At 36.5% G+C, this 18,514-nt stretch overlaps 1 protein-coding gene across 1 annotated transcript in view; it reads right to left on the reverse strand.

Annotated features, from left to right (window-relative positions):
* Positions 1 to 3,832: 3,832 nt before the first annotated feature.
* PTBP3 (polypyrimidine tract binding protein 3) overlaps positions 3,833 to 18,514 on the reverse strand; it is a 33,873-nt gene continuing 19,191 nt past the window's right edge. The window contains exons 5-13 of the mRNA XM_074855522.1: positions 18,268 to 18,378; positions 14,781 to 14,946; positions 11,567 to 11,644; positions 10,868 to 10,962; positions 7,264 to 7,297; positions 6,536 to 6,628; positions 5,786 to 6,002; positions 4,643 to 4,720; positions 3,833 to 3,965 (exon numbers count right to left, since the gene is read on the reverse strand). Coding sequence (XP_074711623.1) covers positions 3,833 to 3,965; positions 4,643 to 4,720; positions 5,786 to 6,002; positions 6,536 to 6,628; positions 7,264 to 7,297; positions 10,868 to 10,962; positions 11,567 to 11,644; positions 14,781 to 14,946; positions 18,268 to 18,378 — 1,005 coding nt within the window. The remainder of the gene's footprint in view (positions 3,966 to 4,642; positions 4,721 to 5,785; positions 6,003 to 6,535; positions 6,629 to 7,263; positions 7,298 to 10,867; positions 10,963 to 11,566; positions 11,645 to 14,780; positions 14,947 to 18,267; positions 18,379 to 18,514) is intronic.

Below are 18,514 nucleotides of genomic sequence, written 5' to 3' on the forward strand. Positions count from 1 at the left end.
CCCACCACGCAAGCAAATTGGCCAGCATTGCAAATGTTCCTTATCAAGCAATACAAACAGAAAAATTGCACCTAACAGATTGCTCTAACACACCTTCTCCTTTTGTCCTTATCTCAGCCCTCTCATGCCCCACGCTGGGCGCCAAAAGTTGTGGTGGTTTAGTCCCTGCCAGGGTCTGAGACCACGTGGCCGCTGCCCCTCCTCCAAAAGGGAGTGAAATACAAATCCCCGGGGCTGAGATAAGGAGAGGTTTAATACAACAGTGCAACAGCAACACAACAAACAACAACAATAACAGTAACAGTGATAACAATGAACAGAGCAAGGTATGTACCAATACAGCAGTGAGAACAGAGCGATGTCATAACACACATGTTAACCGACGCTCTCGCACTGCCGCGCTATGGTGCCAGGATTTGATGTCAGCATGGTATATGAATAACCCGGCTAGAGCTTCCCCCCACTGCTGGGGAAACTTAACCCTATCCTAGCTAAACCAGGACAACATTACAGGTCTATAATAACAGCAGACAAAAATTTGAGATGAGATTCATTTTTTGGTTAAGGACGAAGGTGAGAAAATGACAGGTGGGAATTCCACTCTCCCACCATACTTCCTCAGGCAGACTTAGCAATAAAAAAAGCCAGATTTTGGCCACCAAAAGCTAGCATTTTGTCTGGAATGTTCATCAAATATTTAAGTATCAAGGACAAAATCAGGAGTTATACTTGGGAACTACATATCTAGCCTTTGGAGAATAAGTATTTTGCTGAAAGCTGCGATCCAGTCTAAACTGACTTAGATTTTTCTCCCTACAAAAGCATCTACATTCAGAGGTTGGTAATATAGTGTACTCTAGATTTGTTCAGTGCTCTAGTCCTAGCCTTGAGACACAGGCAGTCATTATGTACACATATGAGACTTCAGATTCTTCAAAATGTGCTAGGCTTGGACTCAGTGGCAGACAATTAAATCCTTGCCAGATTGACTGAGAATTTTAGCTCAGAAAGAGACACTGCACTCCCCACATCACACCCATACTTGTATCTATTGCTTTAGACTACTGCCTGTTTACCATCAATCCTGAATTTTGGATGCAAGAATAAAAGGATCTAAATTAGCGTTGTGTAACACACAAAAGGACAAGCAGAAAAGTATGAAAGAAAAGCAATCAGCAAGAAAGATGAGAAACAGAAAACTAAAAGCAGACCATCTTTTCAGGTACTAGTTGCATTTTTTTTAATCTCTGTGCAAATTATATGAACTTGAATCCTAAGGCTAGAAAACAGTACAGCATGGTAAAACAGAAAACAAAAGAATTCTCACTGATAAGGCCCCAAGTCTTGAAGTTTCTCATCTATGTCTCGAGGAATGAAGCAGTCTTCTACTGCTGTATTGGCTCAGATTTGCAGAATAGATTCCCATCCTACTGTAAATAAGAATTTCCACCCCACTTAGGGGAAAGTTTAGGTACTACCAAACTTCCACTGTTTTTGAAGATGTGCATTAGTCCTCTTAAAATACTTCTGATATGAAAAGTTTTTACTTAGATGGCCATGTTTGCTAAAGAAAAACAAGAAAATGAAACATTAAGAGCTGTATGAGACAAAAAACCTTCAAAACAATAGAAAAGAACACAGGAAAATGTAAAAGAGTTCAGCAGGAATTACATTTATTAAAAGGCATGCTACAACAACTAAATTTAGGAAAAGAGTTACGTAGAGGTAACAAGTAATCATCAAATACACTAACCTAAAAGAAACAGAATACATTGCAGCATAAACAAAATCAAAGAGTTTCAAACTTCAAACAGAATTAGCTATTTCAGAAAGGGGAAAACAGAAAGACTCAGATCCCAAAGATAACATTGTCTATTACTGTTAAGCAATTTAACTTTCCAGTAAATAGTACATTCCGAGTATTTGTGTTGTATAGCACTTATTATATTTACTCAGCATTTTATCTACTGTCAAATAGCACACTTTCGTTGCAGTATAGAGGTCTGGCACCATCTTTACAATGATTGGCTGCTGCACTTCTAATTAATTTACATGCAATAAAGGAAAGCCAGCTAGTATCTTGCTGATTTTGCAAAAATAACTCAGAGATTTGAAAAAGCTTACTCCAGAATACTCAGATCATGGTAGAAACATGCCCTTTCTTCTAGAAAGATAGAAAAAAAAGTCATACAATTCATACAGATTAATGAAAAAACAAAATGAAACAGTGGCAAAACATTACAGCAGAAACAAATTCCACAGTAGTTAGAAGTAAATAAATGCTATGTTTGAGAGGAATGTCTTTAAAAACGAAGAATCTCTTAAAATGGAATTTAACTTTTTAAAAACAAGCAGAAGTCACTAAAGTTTATATGTACTTCCAACACAAAACTAACTATCTCAGCTCATTCTCCACATGGACACTCAGTATTGAACATTTTTTCATACTTAAAGGAAAGAACGACAGCTCTTGAAGTTTAATAGTGAAAGAAAAATGCAGGAACACAAAAGAGAATATTCTGATACTGTCAATGTCTCTCAAAAAGTTAGATGAAGTCCAGAAACTGGAGTGAATTTGCTATTTGATCTTTCTATATAGTTTTTAGTGCATTTTTATGGGTGTGAATTTTTTTTCAGCCAAGTAGTGGTATCAGACAGCTGCAACCAGGTAAATCCAAAGAATCACAACACAATTACGCAATGAGTTAAACCTTATTCCCCCCTTTACACCAAAGCACAAGACTAGAATTCAGAGTATTACTTAATGAAAAAAAAATAAATCTATTTTGAAATATCAAGGAAAAGCTTTCCAAAAAGACCAAGAATAGAATTTTCAAAGCCCACAATATATTTTTCAAGATAGTTCAGACAACTCTGAGCTATTGTATCATAAGCACATAGTAAGGCACATAATAAAAAATAAATACACAACAATTTAAGTATTAAGACATTACGCTGATACAAAAAGGTCTTGACATCTAGTTTTTCTGCCCTTAGATGACCCTAACAAATATAACTTCTTAAAAATTTGCCAAACCATGATAGACTTCAATATTCTCCAAAAGGTAGTAAACATTTTATTCTTTAAATATAAATGAAAAATTCTTTGAAATCGGAACTATTTTCTTGTCTTATTTTGCCCAAAGTACTATTATACAACATCATTTCAGAGTGAAAATAAGATATCAAATTTCTATTCCATGGTCAATTCAAGCTAAGTCTCTGTTACCACATCTTGAAGAAACTTATGAAATATCTTTTATTTGTCAAATATCTCTCCACAGAAAGAAGGCACTGCTTTTTCTCTAATAATTTAAGCCATATGAAAAGCACAGCCTTTTGTTTTTAATAGAAGTATTTGTAAATATTTGCCAAAGTATGAACACACACCCTGGTAACATAAATACTATTTAGAGGACACAGTCAATGCTTGCTTTTCTTCAAGAAACTCAAGCACTATTTCACATTCAAATTAGTGTTTAATCTGTGTAGAGTAGATTTACCATTTTATAATAAATACTCTTTGTAAAATGTTTTGTAAGGCTGATTTTGAACAAAAGCCAAAACGATGTTCTCAAAATAGAATTTTAAGTAGGAAATTTGATGATATATATTGTTACTAAAGCAATTTCTCAAATAATCTTTTTATGGATGAATATTAAACTTTGATCACATACTGGCACCTAAAGTCAGAAAAGATAATTACTTAATTCTTTGTGTATGAATGAAGTTTTTCTTTTAATAGACAAAGCCGGTCACAGCTGTTTCAGTCTCTATTTGAAGATTTTACTAAAACCGTGATGCATTCTTTAAAGGAAAATTCACAGACAAGTCAGATTCTAAATTTTGAGAAGGAAATCCAGAGGCTATGGTTTTCTCCCAGGTCATGATTGTGAAGCTCCATGAGAGCATGAATTCCTTCTTCCACAGAGTCCAGCTGGATAAGAGCCATCCTGCAATCATTCCTGAAGTACAATAAAAACCATTATTAACCCTAACCAAATTTTCATTGCACTAGCCAACATAGAAAAGTGACACAAGTATTTTTTAAGCCACATCACACATACTGAGCACTTGTACAGCAAAAGAATCAGAACTAGTTATGCACCTGCTAAAATGAGGAGATAACAAAACAATATGAATTTTGCAGACCAATGGCCTACAGCCACACCATTCTTCCATTACACTGCGCTTCAAAAATAGGGTCGAAATAAGACCTGAAGACATTTAAGAAGCACTTGTATTGTCCATATATATAGCATTACCCTAGAAGGTATGATCATGCTAAGATAGTGCTGCCAAGCAATTTTAATGAATGCTAGAGCAGATTCATTGTCATCTTTTACATGATACTTTACATATCCATAGTTTGTATTTCTTTTTAAAGTATTTACTTTCCTTAAACTTATCTTACTTTGAGCACATGTGGAATTTGTCAAACGGCTCAATATTTTTCATTTAATTATGCTAACATAGTATCCCATTAAAATTTTAAGATTAGAATTATCATTAAAATTGTCATAACTAGTTTTTGCCTATATGGAATTTTGTTTATACTTATACACACATGGAATTCCCCAAAAAAACAATTAGCCATCTTCCAGAATGGGAGCTTGGTCAGCATTTTTACAAGAGAACTTACGGAAAGAATTTGAAGGCTTTCACAGTATATCCTGTCTCTGCAAAAAGTTTCTTCAGTTCATCAGCATTAACAGAAGGCCTATTTAAAAAACAAAACAAAACAAAACCCCCTCAACTTGTAAAAGAGTACAGATTTCTGTAATAGTATCAATTCTGCCAATTGTGTCAAATAGTATCAATTGCAAATAGTGTCAATTCAAGCCAATTCTGGCTTCTAAATTAAATTTGAACACCAAAAACTATCTCCACCAACTCAAGCTGTGTCAACATTTTAACCCAAACATTTTGGCTTTGACACAAAGATTTAGCATCACAGTGTGCCACAAAAATATTTCAGATATACTTTACTGCTTTTCATCCTCCCACATTTCTCCCTCAGTTCAATTCAGATTGCATAAAAATCACTTAAGATCTTAACCAGTACCTTCAGAAATACCATTCATCCTGTAATTACTGCAAGTGTGCTTCGCATATTTTCAAGTTGGTAAGTTTTTTTTTCTTCCTCAAAAAGCCATTTTAAGTATCTTAATTTTTTTTTCCTATTTGGACAAGATTCCATGGTTTTCCCTTTTCCCTGCCTGCACAGCTGCCAAACAAAAGAAGCCTGTAAAAACTTATGTTTGGCTTTCACTCCACACATTGCTGACAACATTCTAGATAGGAAAAAAGATTGTTTCAGTTTTAAAGAACACATTTCTTAATATATTTTTTTAAAACAACTTTCTCTATGGAAAAGGTCTGAATTCTTTCGAAACTGTTCTTTAAAAAGTGTTGGAATGATTAAAAACTGTATCTACATTAAATAATGATGCCAATGATGAATTTGATGTAAGTCCAGTACATTATCTCAAAAACCATCTCTTTAATGTTTGCAAAAATTTATAACACAGGACTTAATATGTGAAAACCAAAAGCATTTTCTCAAGAAAATATAAACTGTGGTAACACTCATAAAGAGGAATATTCAGTCAATTCTCTCTGCTAACAATAAAGGATTCACTTTTTGTTAATAACTCAGCAGAATGACCCAAATTCTCAGGAAACTAAAAGGCCAAGGAAATTTAAAGCTTATGTCAGACTTTATAACTTAAGAACATAATGTGAAAAACATCTTTCCAAGATCACCACACATGTAGATACTCACAGGAGGTTGGAGAGATGCAGGGTGGCTGATGGAGGACAGATATTTAGGAAGTTCCTAGAGCCCGGCTGCTTAAAGCGATGTAAAGGACTATTGCTATAGTCCTTTGTCAGACCATGGTCTTCTTGTCCCTTACGAAGAAGTTCAACCATTGTGTGTTTTGAAAAAGTAACAAAGATGGCCCTTCCATAAATCACCTGTCCATTCAAGTAGTTGATAGCTTACCAGTAGAAATGAATAGGAATGAATGAAGGGGAAGAAAGAAAGGATTCTTTGATAACTAATATTGTCTTCTATATAATGTCAGATTTCACATTCTAAATTTAAAGTGCAACTTCCACACCTACCAGGTGGTGTATGTCATATCACTATATTTAAAACAAATATAAGGATGTAATATATTCTCCAGTCTAAATATAACAAAAGTACAAAACAGCATTTTGATAAAGAGCAGTTGATTATTCTTAAATAGCTAGATATAGAATAAACTACAGGAAAACGATATGACGATTTAATTCTAATGTTTACTAGACTGAGATTCACAGGATTTTTTTTTAAACCACTATAGGAGAATAATTTGTTTACATGAAAGCAAACAGATCATTATCAACACATACAAGGAAAAATTTGTATGTAGTAAAGCATCACAATGATGGATTTAATTTGTTTATGCTTGTCACTGACACATGGCAAATTCTTCATCTATATTACACTCATGCTAGTTTGAAGCATAACTGCCTTAAAAATCAGTACCTAATAGAGCCTGGACTGCATCTGCCATCTGAACCAAAGCGCTTTCTTTGTTCCTATACATGATCTTCACACGATGCACATCACCATACAGTCCTGGGAAATCCAGAAAAGAAATTTGTCCAGAGCATTATTACAAACAGCACAAGGGCAAGTCTGTTTCTTTTGACTAACATTAGTGTTACAAAGAATAATCACCTCATTAAACAGATTGGTTAGAATACTAGTATGCAGGAGAGCGTTAAAGTTTGTGTATTGTTTTCTGAAGCTCAGAAATGGGGGGAAAATCCCATGATCTTAGTCATAAAACTGCATGTTTATGTTCAACTTTTAAATAGTGCAACAATGCTAAAGTCCTCTAAACAGAGGCATATTAAAATATTACTATGCCAAGAAACATTGTTGTCTGCAACTAATATACGTGACAGTTCTGTATTACATTTTCTCTGATGCAGTTTTTGTTTTTCCATCTAACTTTGCTTTCCCATTCTTTGTAGTAAATAAATTGGACCACACACTGAAATTCTTCTATCATCATAGCCATTTTGACTTTTTGATACCTGTGGCCTACAACTAGTGACTCAAGGTATTGTCATTTTAAAACCAGTACATTCTCCTGGCGTTTTGTGGACAAGGACAGAACAACAGATCTTGCATTAACCAGCATGTGTCAGACAAATAAAAAGAATGCTAACCCTGTAGTTTCTCAAGGTGTATTTGACATATCTTACCAAACAGGATGAAAAGTCCATATGGTGTGATGGCCTGTTTAAATGATAAAATGAGTATGTTATTCTTAAAGCCACATGAATGAAGACACCTATTGTATAAGTGCATGGTAAACAAAAAGAATGGAAGAGATAATGCACACTAATACATGAATCTGTCTCTTCAAAAGCCATTCCCTGCAACAACTACAGTGTATAGCATTCTTGTTAATATATATTTGCTATCCACGTATAAAATATTTAAACAAGCTAACACTTTACCTCATGCATTTTCATCAGTCAAGACTCAGTCTGTCATGATGAAGAAGTTATTAATATTTTAAGTGGCTTAATTATTTGAACTTGTTCTTTCCAAGCTAACAGATCATTCCATGAAAAATGAAAGAAATTTGCTGAACTAGAAAGAGATTTCAAGAACTCATTTGTATTTTTTAAACATCAGACAACACCTACAAGACTAAAACCAGTAGAATCAAAATGTGTTTGCTTTGTCTTCAATTGTCCCTGTCTCTGTGACCATGACATGATAAAGTTATACACATATCATTTAGTTGTTTACATATGAAACATATAAAAACTGATATTTAAACTGTGTTTCATTAGAAGCTGTGAACAGAAAGCTACATATCAAAAGAAATAATTTTTCTTCAGTGATTTTTAATTAAATCTTTGTGTACCAAGGTCCACAAGCACCAAAGAACATAATTTACAATCTAATGCAGCCAGTGGATAAGGAATTGGCTGGACGGTCACACTCAAAGAGTTGAGGTCGATGGCTCAATGTCCAAGTGGAGAGCAGTGACGAGTGCTGTTCCTCAGGGGTCGGTGTTAGGACCAGTGATGTTTAACATATTTATCAGTGACATGGACAGTGGGATTGAGTGCACCCTCAGCAAGTTTGCCAACGACACCAAGCTGTGTGGTGCGGTCAGCACGCTGGAGAGAAGGGATGTCATCCAGAAGGAACTTGACAGGCTTGAGGGCCATGTCCATGCAAACCTCATGAAGTTCCATAAGGCCAAGTGCAAGTCCTGCACCTGTGTCAGGCCAATCCCAAGCACAAACACAGGCTGGGCGAGGAGTGGATTGAGAGCAGCCCTGCAGAGAAAGACTTGGGGGTTCTAGTGGATGGAAAACTGACTATGAGCCAGCAATGTGTGCTCACAGTCCAGAAAGCCAACCATGTCCTGGGCTGCATCAAGAGAACTGTGGCCAGCAGGTCGAGGGAGGGGATTCTGCCCCTCTACTTCACTCTCGTGTGACCCCCCACCTGCAGTGTTGTGTCCAGCTCTAGGACCCCAACATAAGGACAACATGGACCTGTTGGAGCAGGTCCAGAGGAGGCCACAAAGATGCTCAGGGGGCTGCAGCACCTCCCCTGTGAGGACAGGCTGAGAGAGTTGGGGTTGTTCAGCGTGGAGAAGAGAAGGCTCCGGGGAGACCTTATAGCAGCCTTCCAGTACTTAAAGGGGGCTACAGGAAAGATGGGGATGGACTCTTTGTCAGGATGAGGGGTAACAGTTTTAAACTGAAAGAGGGTAGATTTAGATTAGATATAAGGAAGAAATTCTTCACTGTGAGGGTGGTGAGACACTGGCACAGGTTGCCCAGAGGGGCTCTGGCTCTGGCTGCCCCCTCCCTGGCAGTGTTCAAGACAGGTTGTACAGGGCTTTGAGCAACCTGGTCTAGTGGAAGGTGTCCCTGCCCATGGCAGGGGAGTTGGAACTAGATGATCTTTAAGGTCCCTTTCAACCCAAACCATTCTATGATTCTATGATATTTTACACAGCTGAGGCAAAGTTTTTGCTAGTAATGAGTACTAAAAATACCTGGGTATCAGAAGCACTACTCACACTCTCTAGCCCTATTCCTTCACAACTCACTTTTGAAATGTTTACCAAACATATCTAAATTATTTAAAAACAGAAGATACTGCAGTCTAAGTGTAAGCCCATAGCCTTTTATTGTCAGCATTTAATAATAAGGAACAATTACTATAAATGTAATTTTTAAATGCTTCTAGAGTTTATCCTTCTGGCCAAAATATTTTAATTCAGTACAGAGTTTATTTAATGAAATTTCTTAACCAAACGAGACTTCAGTATTGCTACTAAACATGTTTCTAGGGGACAGGGGGGAAATACAAATTGAAATAAGGCAGCCAGATTTTCCATACACAGAAAAAGAAGTGACAGGGCTCAGACAACCACTGCTGAAGAACAAGTGTTACAAAGTCACCAAGAAATGAATTTACAACAATTTATATTTCCAACAATTAATGTTGTTGTACGTTCTTATATTTTACCTTTAAGAACTTGAGCATTATTTAACACATTTATGCTGAATCATGCATTGCAGCACAAAGTTCTACATGTCAACTTCTTTGATATAACTAGTATTAAGTAAAGCAGCAATGTCCTAAACCAGCTTTGTCCTATCCTTCATATGATTATTCTTAAAACACACACTCTTTTAAGACTCAGAGAATCATCTTGAATAATCAGATGCAGAAAGCACCTCCACAGCAATCATCAGAAATTAACGGATAAGACATACTGACAAATCAAAAAATTGACTTGTCTTACAGTCCTAATCTGCAGCTGTTTCTTTTGATGCTTACTGGGGAATTCAACTATTAGTTCAAAAACAGAATCACAGCAATTACTTAAAAATTAAAGGAATTGATCAACAGATTTTTTAAACTGCAGTAGTATGAAGATATCTTCCATTTTGCCAATAACTCCTAATTTTATCAGTTTTATGGTTAATTGAATCTAGTGAGTAAAACAAACAAGAATTTTACAGTGCTGTAACAGGACTGCTTATCAACAGTCAAGTAGAATTGTCTTTTAAGTCAGGGCCTTGGTAAAGCTTGATTTTTGGTGTTTTTTTTTTTAACAGATGTACATTGCTTTTAATTAAGCATAGATCAATGTGTAATATTTGAGTAACATGAGTAAGCTTACAGAACTGTCTATATAATTTCCACAATAAAAAATAACTATCCAAGTTGTCCTTGGCAATTTAACTACCAACATATGAAAAAAATCTGTGTGGTACTATGGACAATGAACATGTGCATTTATTAACTTTTAAAAATTAATTTACAGTGATGTCAATAGCAAAGTGCACCTATGTTCTTCCTCTAACTAGACTAGATCCTGTCTAGATCTTTCACTAGATCTTCCTCTAACTAGAAAGATCCTATCAATGTTTTGAAAGATACTTGATTTGGCATGCTTTTATCTCCTTTTGTCTTCCCTACTGTTTCTCTTTGTTTTGTAACAAATGAAAAATACTTTGGCTTCTGTAATGATAAAGTAGCACACAGAGGAGTCATATTAACAGAGATACCAGTAAGATGATGTTTACCTCTTCGAATATCTCATATCTGATCATAGGTTCTTCTCCAATTACCAGCTACCCTGCTAACACCGTATTCCTGAAGCAAATTGTGTTAGGAAGATTTTCAACAATATCACAAACTATCTCAGACAAGAATAGATCAGTCCTGTTTTTTATATCTTCAGCTAATGTCAATTTGCAAGGAGGATTCTGGCAGCTGGGACTAATTGATACTTGTAGCCCTTCCACCAATCAAACTTACTTCAGGGTTGAGGTTGCTGACTAGTAAAACAGAAGTTCCTAAAACACCAGTAACATCAGGAATAATCATCTGTCCAGACATTGGAGATGCGATGACTGCGTTTAGAAGACAAAAGCAGGTTACATTTGGCAAAAACATCAATATTCAATTAAAAATGCTTTTAAGGTATTTAGTTATTCCTAGTAGCTGACCAGTAAAGCAGGAAGCACCTCCTCTCCAGAAGTGAGGAAATACTCAGCTGCACCAACAGACCCAAAAGGGGACATAAATGGCAGCTCAAGAAAGAAGAAAAATAATTTACCACAGAAGTTTATCGTGTGCTAGAAAGAAAAAGATCACTGAGTCTAGAAGACTGTTATTTCTCACTTTACAGCCAGAAAAGGGGACACTTCCTGCTTTGGCTTTGAAAGTTACTTAAGTCTTATGATTCTTAGAAAAACAGATGTAGGTTTTCTTCTCTTGCAGGTAATCTTTATCATGGCATTTAATTTCTGCACTTATTAAATTATAAACTACATGTGGTTTTTATTACAGAAAGTAATTTTACTGAATAATATGAGAAAGAGAATCAGAGTGACTCAGATGAACATTGTGTTCTGACTGCTATATTTGAAAACAGTTTGCTCTGAACTCAGGGGTACTCAGATAGACCACTAGCCTCAGATGCAAACATCACATTTTTAGAAAATAGAAACTTACCAGCACCTTGAGGATATCCCATGGCTGGGGTAAACACAGCAGCTCCTGCATATGGTGGGAAGGTGATATTTTGGGTCCCTAGAGAAAGCACACACATTAAAAGAGATTTTTTAATCTTTAGAAAACAGAAGAGACTTCAGCAAGGAGAGTCAGCTTCCAGTGTTGGTATTCTGACATCAGTCCGTGATTACATCTTTTATAAAACATTTGGGTTAAAAACTCTTATTGAAATCCAAGATTCTATGTTTTACAAAGAGAGTTTTCAGCCACTTCTGAAAGCAAATATTCTAATGTCCCTCTCTAAAATGAAGTCAGGGCAAAATGTAATTTAGACATGTTTGAACAGGAAAGCACAGCATAGATTAGCATCCATTAATGTTAAGACACCTGTGGTGCAATGTTCAACAGTTTTTCTTCACACAACAGAAATGCATTCTAGGAATTTTATGGAAAGAAATACACCCAAAGACATTTTGCAATGATAAGATACAACTATTTCCTATATATTTCTGAAACCAGTATGGGCTAAATAATACAAACTACAGTGAATCTGAGGTTCTGAATTTTACTGTCTATTGAGATATAGAAGTATACATATTTTGCTTTTAAGGAGATGCACTTTCCCAGCTTGTATTACTTCATAAATAACCAGTGGTTTTTGTGGTTCTCCTGGTGATCACAACCCTTACACAGATTTGGAATATCAACATAAGAGCCTCAAAGATAGCTCAGTGATTTTCACATTAGTATGTGGAGTTAAGTGCTACATGGGGCAACAAACTTGTGTTCTAAGATGCAGATAGATACAAGCTTGAGTTGTGGATTCTTTCATGTTGGCACACTAGATTTTTTTAAATGTGGTATGCACAGTCAGCAAATACATCCTGCAAGCCTGGCAATATATCTGTTTTACTACTCAAACCTCAACCATTGACTAAAATAGCTACATTCACTGACAGATGGTTATTGACAGGGATGATGCAATACTGGAAGTATCCGTTATGAATTACAAAAACACAAATGAAATGGATGCCATAGATATTCATGAATACTGCATCACATTACACCTCCTCTTATCTGTAGCAACAAAGTGTCTTTCACACAAACTATCACCAAAGCAAGTCATTGTGTTCTTGAAATATACACACTGGTGCATTATAGTGACAAGTTCTGGCAATATAGGTATTAATAACTTATTCACAATCCAAGAATGATAGTGGAAACTTTAATGAACAAATAGACAAAGCACTTTTATTCTGCCAAATAAGACCTGCATGTTGCACACTGATACCAAACTCAGGCATGTAAAAACTGTCACACAGATCTAATGCAGAAAGATCTGGAATTCTTTGTTGGGTTTTTTTTATGTGTAAAATAATTCACTTCATGACCAGCAGCTAGATTTCAAAAGCAAGTTAATTCATGCATCTCCGCTTATGGTCACTGGGTGAGGGAACTCTTAAAATGCAAAACATTCACAAAATCTGCTTGTTTATAGTGCAGTATGTTTTCCAACAACAACAAAAGAAAAAGGGGGAGGGAGTTAAAAAAAAAAAACAAACACGTTTCAAGAGCAGTTCAGCTTTGCTATTAAGATAATTTCAAGTCTATAGAATAACCAGAGATATCATTCTGCTAGATATCTGTGTTATCTTACAATTCTCCATCAAAACTACATCCACTACTAATAACATAAGTGTAAGTGCTGACAAGTGTCCCACCATCTTTTCCTCATGTCATGCAACTGAGGACTGTGAATATGCCTATGGCAACATATGTATGTTTTTACCACTAACAGAAAGTCTAGAAGTATGCTTCTCCCAGTCTACAGCTATTTTTTTTTTTTTAAGAAAAATATTTTTGCAGCTGCTTCACTGTGACTGCACTACAAACAAATTTTCATAGAGACATCAGCCTCTTCTTTACACGAGCACCTCTGCTGTTCTTACTATTACAGTAAGTGTTCAGACTGAAAATGGGATTACTAGCAATAACAAGCTTGGAAGAGAGAGGGGGGAGGAAATGTTATCCTCCAAAAACGTGTAAAATGTTATCTCTGCCCTACAAGCAAGTTTGTCCTTAGCTACTCTAATTGTTCTTTCCCCTTTCATTAACATTTCAAATTGTGTAAGTCTAATCAGAATGTATCAGATCTATAACATCATATTTCCATGATGTTCTATGGCAAATCCTCAAAAAAATTACAAAGATGGTTGTACATTACATAAAGATCCAAGGCCTGTCTTTAAGGGGACTAGCAAAAACAGTCAGGGAAGAAGTGAGTACAACTCACTTTCTTGCTCTAATCTAAGCTACCAAAGCCAACTATCCAAAAAAGCATCTGCAACTATCAAAAAAAGTATCTCCCCGACCTATCACAGAAAGCTAAAGGAAAAAAGGGAATTCCTTCCCAGACCTTGCTACTGTTCTAACCAACTGGATGGCACTTAGATATCTATTCAACAACTGAGAGTTCTTAGCTGTATTATCGCTAATAGTTTGTCATTAGAGAGAAAGAAAAACAGCTAAAATCACTCAAATTGCATTGAGCACTTCTGCCAGGTCATCAGATTAGTCTGTTTGGTGATTTACATTATTAACAAAATTGATTAAATGAGCATGCCTGAATTATTTATGTCAAAAAGGCTTTTCCAGTGTGGCTTCAAGCAGACACTGTCTCCTCTATGTCATAGAAGTGACTTCTAAAATTCAATAAAATATCTGAAATTTTATCTTTTAGAAGGTGACTACAAAACACACATATATAAGTGTAGTATTTCTAAGATTCTTATGGTTTTGTTTGTTACAACAGGCAGTTATCCTATATGAACAAATAAGAGCTAACACCCTTAAAACACTTATTTTCAAGGAGCATTAGGCAACCAGTGTCAATTTTGGATAACTGCCACTGACCATTCTGATATACAATATTTATTATACTACCTGTACCAATTATATTATTTCACAGCATTTTACAAATGTAGCTTTTTGACAACACTTTGAATTTGCCCAAGAGCATTCCTCATGTTATAGTTTCAGATACTCATTTATTTTGAGGAGGACTTCCTGCTTTCCATATAACTTTATCTAACAAACAGAAATGTACACAAAATGTACCCTTCTATGAACCTGATATGAAACCAGAGCATAAATGCAACATAAAAAGCATAATGATCTTATTGTGTATTTATCACTAAAAGTGAAGGTTTCTTACCAAAGGCAGCAGCCTGCAGGAATAATTGGCCATCACCAAAAGGAAGGTCAAAGCGAGTGAAATCTCTACTTTTGTTATTGTTGTACTTTACCGTAAGTCTAGCTAACCTGGAGAAATCAATATGCAGAGTGCAGCACGCAGTATAGATACTTCGGCCATCTAGATACTGAAGAAAAATAATTACATTTTCAGAGAAGAAACACATACTCTCAGCCACCACTCTATTTTCACCACGCAATTGTATCCAAACAGAAATTCATCTTCTGTTTTTAAGGTGCTCCTTTTAATCAGTAAGTAAAGAATTATACTGCCACTATCCTTACCTAAACATCCTGTATAGAGTATTACTGTAGTCCACTAATGAGTAAGTATGATGTTGCCTTGTGCCAATGGACAAAGCATAGCTTTAAGCATAACCTGTGTTTCTAGCTGTGCTTCTAATCTTGTCTCACACTCAACAGACAATATCAGATGCTAGTAGTGATACTAATCTGAAGATTTTTATTGTATAGAACTATCCCTTATATAAGCTGGTGAAGGGTCTAGAGCACAAGTCTTATGAGGAGTGGCTGAGTGACCTGAGGTTGTTCAGCCCAGAGAAAAGGAGGCTCAGGGGAGACCTTATTACTCTGTAGAACTACCTGAATGCATTACCTACCTAAATGATTCTATAAAATCCACCTTTTTTAGAGCAGCTATGCTCAGAAAGATCACTGAAGTAGTATTTTCTGCCTATACGTCATAAAATAATCATGATGAAGGCAGAAAAAACACTCTAAAGGTTCTGGTTTGTTATAAGTATTTAATATAATCTGAACTGAAATTAAAATTTCTGTGATATCTTTAATAAGGTATCATTTATTATTAATACTGATCTCTAAGAAAATATGCTATTCTAACAAACAGGCTATATAATCTGTCCTGGGTTTGGTTGGGCTAGAGTTAATTCTCTTCCTAGTAGCTGGTACAGTGCTGTGGTTTTGGATTTAGTGTGAGAATAATGTTGATAACACACTGATGCTTTAGTTGTTGCTAAGTAGCGCTGATCCAAAGTTGAAGATTTTTCAGTTTCCCATGCTCTGCCAGCAAGTAGGTCCACAAGAAGCTGTGAGGGAGCATGGCCAGGACAGCTGACCCGAACTAGCCAAAGGGCTATTCCATACCACAGAACATCATGCTCAGCATATAAACTGGGGGGAGTTGGCTGGGGGCTGGGATTGCTGCTCAGGCATCAGTCAGTGGGTGGTAAGAAATTGCATTGTGCATCACTTGTCTTTTCTTGGGGTTTATTTTCTCTCTCTCTGTTTTACTGTATTCCTTTTCACTACCATCATTATTGTTATTATTATATTTTATTCAGTTATTAAACCCTTCTAATCTCAACCTACAAGTTTTACTTTTTTTTCAATTCTCCTTCCCATTCCACTGGGAGGGGGGAAGAGTGAGTGAGCAGCTGTGTGGTGCTTAGTTGCTGGCTGGGGTTAAACCACAACAAATCCCAACTACCTTTACTACTTTCCAATATATACTTAATCCCTAAAACACACAGTGAATTACTTACTGGACTAAAGTGCAAGTAGCAATAGATAAATATTCTGTGTCTTTAATTTTGAAGCTGAGAATAAAATAACCTTCAATACCAAAAGTGGGATAAAAGTTCTATTCACTCTAGTCTTTCAGTAATTTTTTGAAAAAACTGAATGCTAAATACCACTTAATACTTAGCAGAATCTCTTCTTCTGTATACCTTCCATGGGAACTTTCAAACTGATTTTATTTATTTACTAATACTGAGGTGACCACATAGGTTAAAGAGAAATACAAAGTGTATCAGGCTTAATTTCAAGTAAATGAAGTATTTTATTTTCTGTCTTTATTTTTCACTTCACAGTTCAAGTATTATAACGTGATGATTTGTAACACTGCTGTCTCTTCTGCAAAAATCTTTGAGGTCTCAGCTCTCAGTATTTAATTTTCAAACTATTCCTCACTAAGGAAATTAACAGTATTTTCTAGAAATGAAAAAAATTTACCTGTTTGTGTGGCACGGTTTTTAGTAGCAGGGGAGGGGGTTACAGCAGTGGCTCCTGTGAGAAGCTTCTCGAAGCTCCCCCTGGCTCAAAGTCAGACTCACCTCTGGCCAAGGCCCAGCCAATTAGCGATGGTGGCTGCGCCTCTGTGATAATGTATTTCAGAAGGGAAGTATGGTGTCGGGGGGAACTTTGAGGAAGAGTTACAAGAAGCACACCTATGCAAACACTAAGGTCAGTGAAAAGAAGGAGGAGGAAGTGGGGGAGGTGTGCTGGAGCAGGGCTGTCCCCCTGCACCCATGGAGGTCACCACAGGAGCAGAGATGCACCTGCGGCCTGTGGAGGACCCCACAGCAGGGCAGGCGGCTGTGCCCAAAGAAAACCAGGACTGTGTGGGAAGAAGCAGCCCCCGTTGTTGTAGTTCAGCACTGGGAGGACTGCAACACGTGGGGGTGGCCCACACCGGAGCATCTCGAGAAGAATGCATCCCATGGGGAGGACTCACAGTGGAGTGAGCTTGTGGAGGACTGTCTCCTGTGAGAGGGATGCCAGTGGAGCAGGGGGAAGAATGCAGAGGAGTGCTTTACCCCTGCCTTGGAGGAAGAAGCAATGGACTGACTGCACCCCCCATCCCCTGCCCCTGTGCCGCTGGGGGTGGAGGTAGAGATATCAGGAACAAGGCTGGGCCTATCCTACTCTATTTTTATACTCCTATCATACTCTATTTTTAATTGGCAATAAATTAAATCAATCCTCCTTAAGTTGAGTCTGTTATGCCTGTGACAGTAATTGATGAGCAATCTCCCTGTCCTTATCTTGACCCACAAGCTTTTTCATCTTATTTTCTCCCCTTGTCCTGCTGAGGAAGCGGAGTGGGAGCAGCTTGGTGGGTGTCTGGCAGCCAGCCAAGGTTAAGTCACCACAGAAAATACACCTAAAGTAGGTGAGCTTTTCTTCATTACTGAGAATGTGCATTTTAAAAAACAGGGTACAGCTCATCTGAAATCAAGAAGTTTAAGGTGAAAACAGTGATTACTGTAAAATTCTTACCAAAATTCAAACAACTAAAATGTCTGGCATTCATCCAATCTCTGGGCATTTAACTACACTACTCTTAGTATTGATCCTCACAGAAAATTTTCCATTTCGTTTGAAAGGCAAGAGTCTTTTTGATCAACTACAGTTACCACTACTGATCACTACTGACAGCTCTGATTTTTGTTTTGATAGACTCATACAGGTCTTGGGGTGTGTGCTATACATTTATGTTTGCAGTTGATGATAGAGTGCTATCCTCTTAACAAATGAGGGATGTCAAAGTTGTTCATGTGCAAAAAGAGTGTTAGAATGATGAGAAGTCATAAAGTTAATGACCAAGCTATCCCTAACGTTTCCCATTTACCTGGGAGGAAAAAAAAACATTTAAAAAAATATCAAGCTGAATACTCTACACTTACCATTTTGGCATAATACGCATTCCTTGGGTGATCATACTCAAGCAAAGCTTGGAATTTATTGTTCTTAATGAAGATGATAATCTTCAAGACAGATCCAAATTTAGAAAAAATCTAAGAAGGAAAAAATGTCAACATTCAGAAACAATGAATAATTCATGCACACTAAAAACTAGTATTTAATACTTCACATAAATTTCTGAAAATTAATTTCTTTTGTAAGAGCTGAACAGTGAACTCAGAATTTTGT

The sequence above is a fragment of the Strix uralensis genome, chromosome Z (genome assembly GCF_047716275.1).
Source record: "Strix uralensis isolate ZFMK-TIS-50842 chromosome Z, bStrUra1, whole genome shotgun sequence".
NCBI classification, from domain to species: domain Eukaryota; kingdom Metazoa; phylum Chordata; class Aves; order Strigiformes; family Strigidae; genus Strix; species Strix uralensis.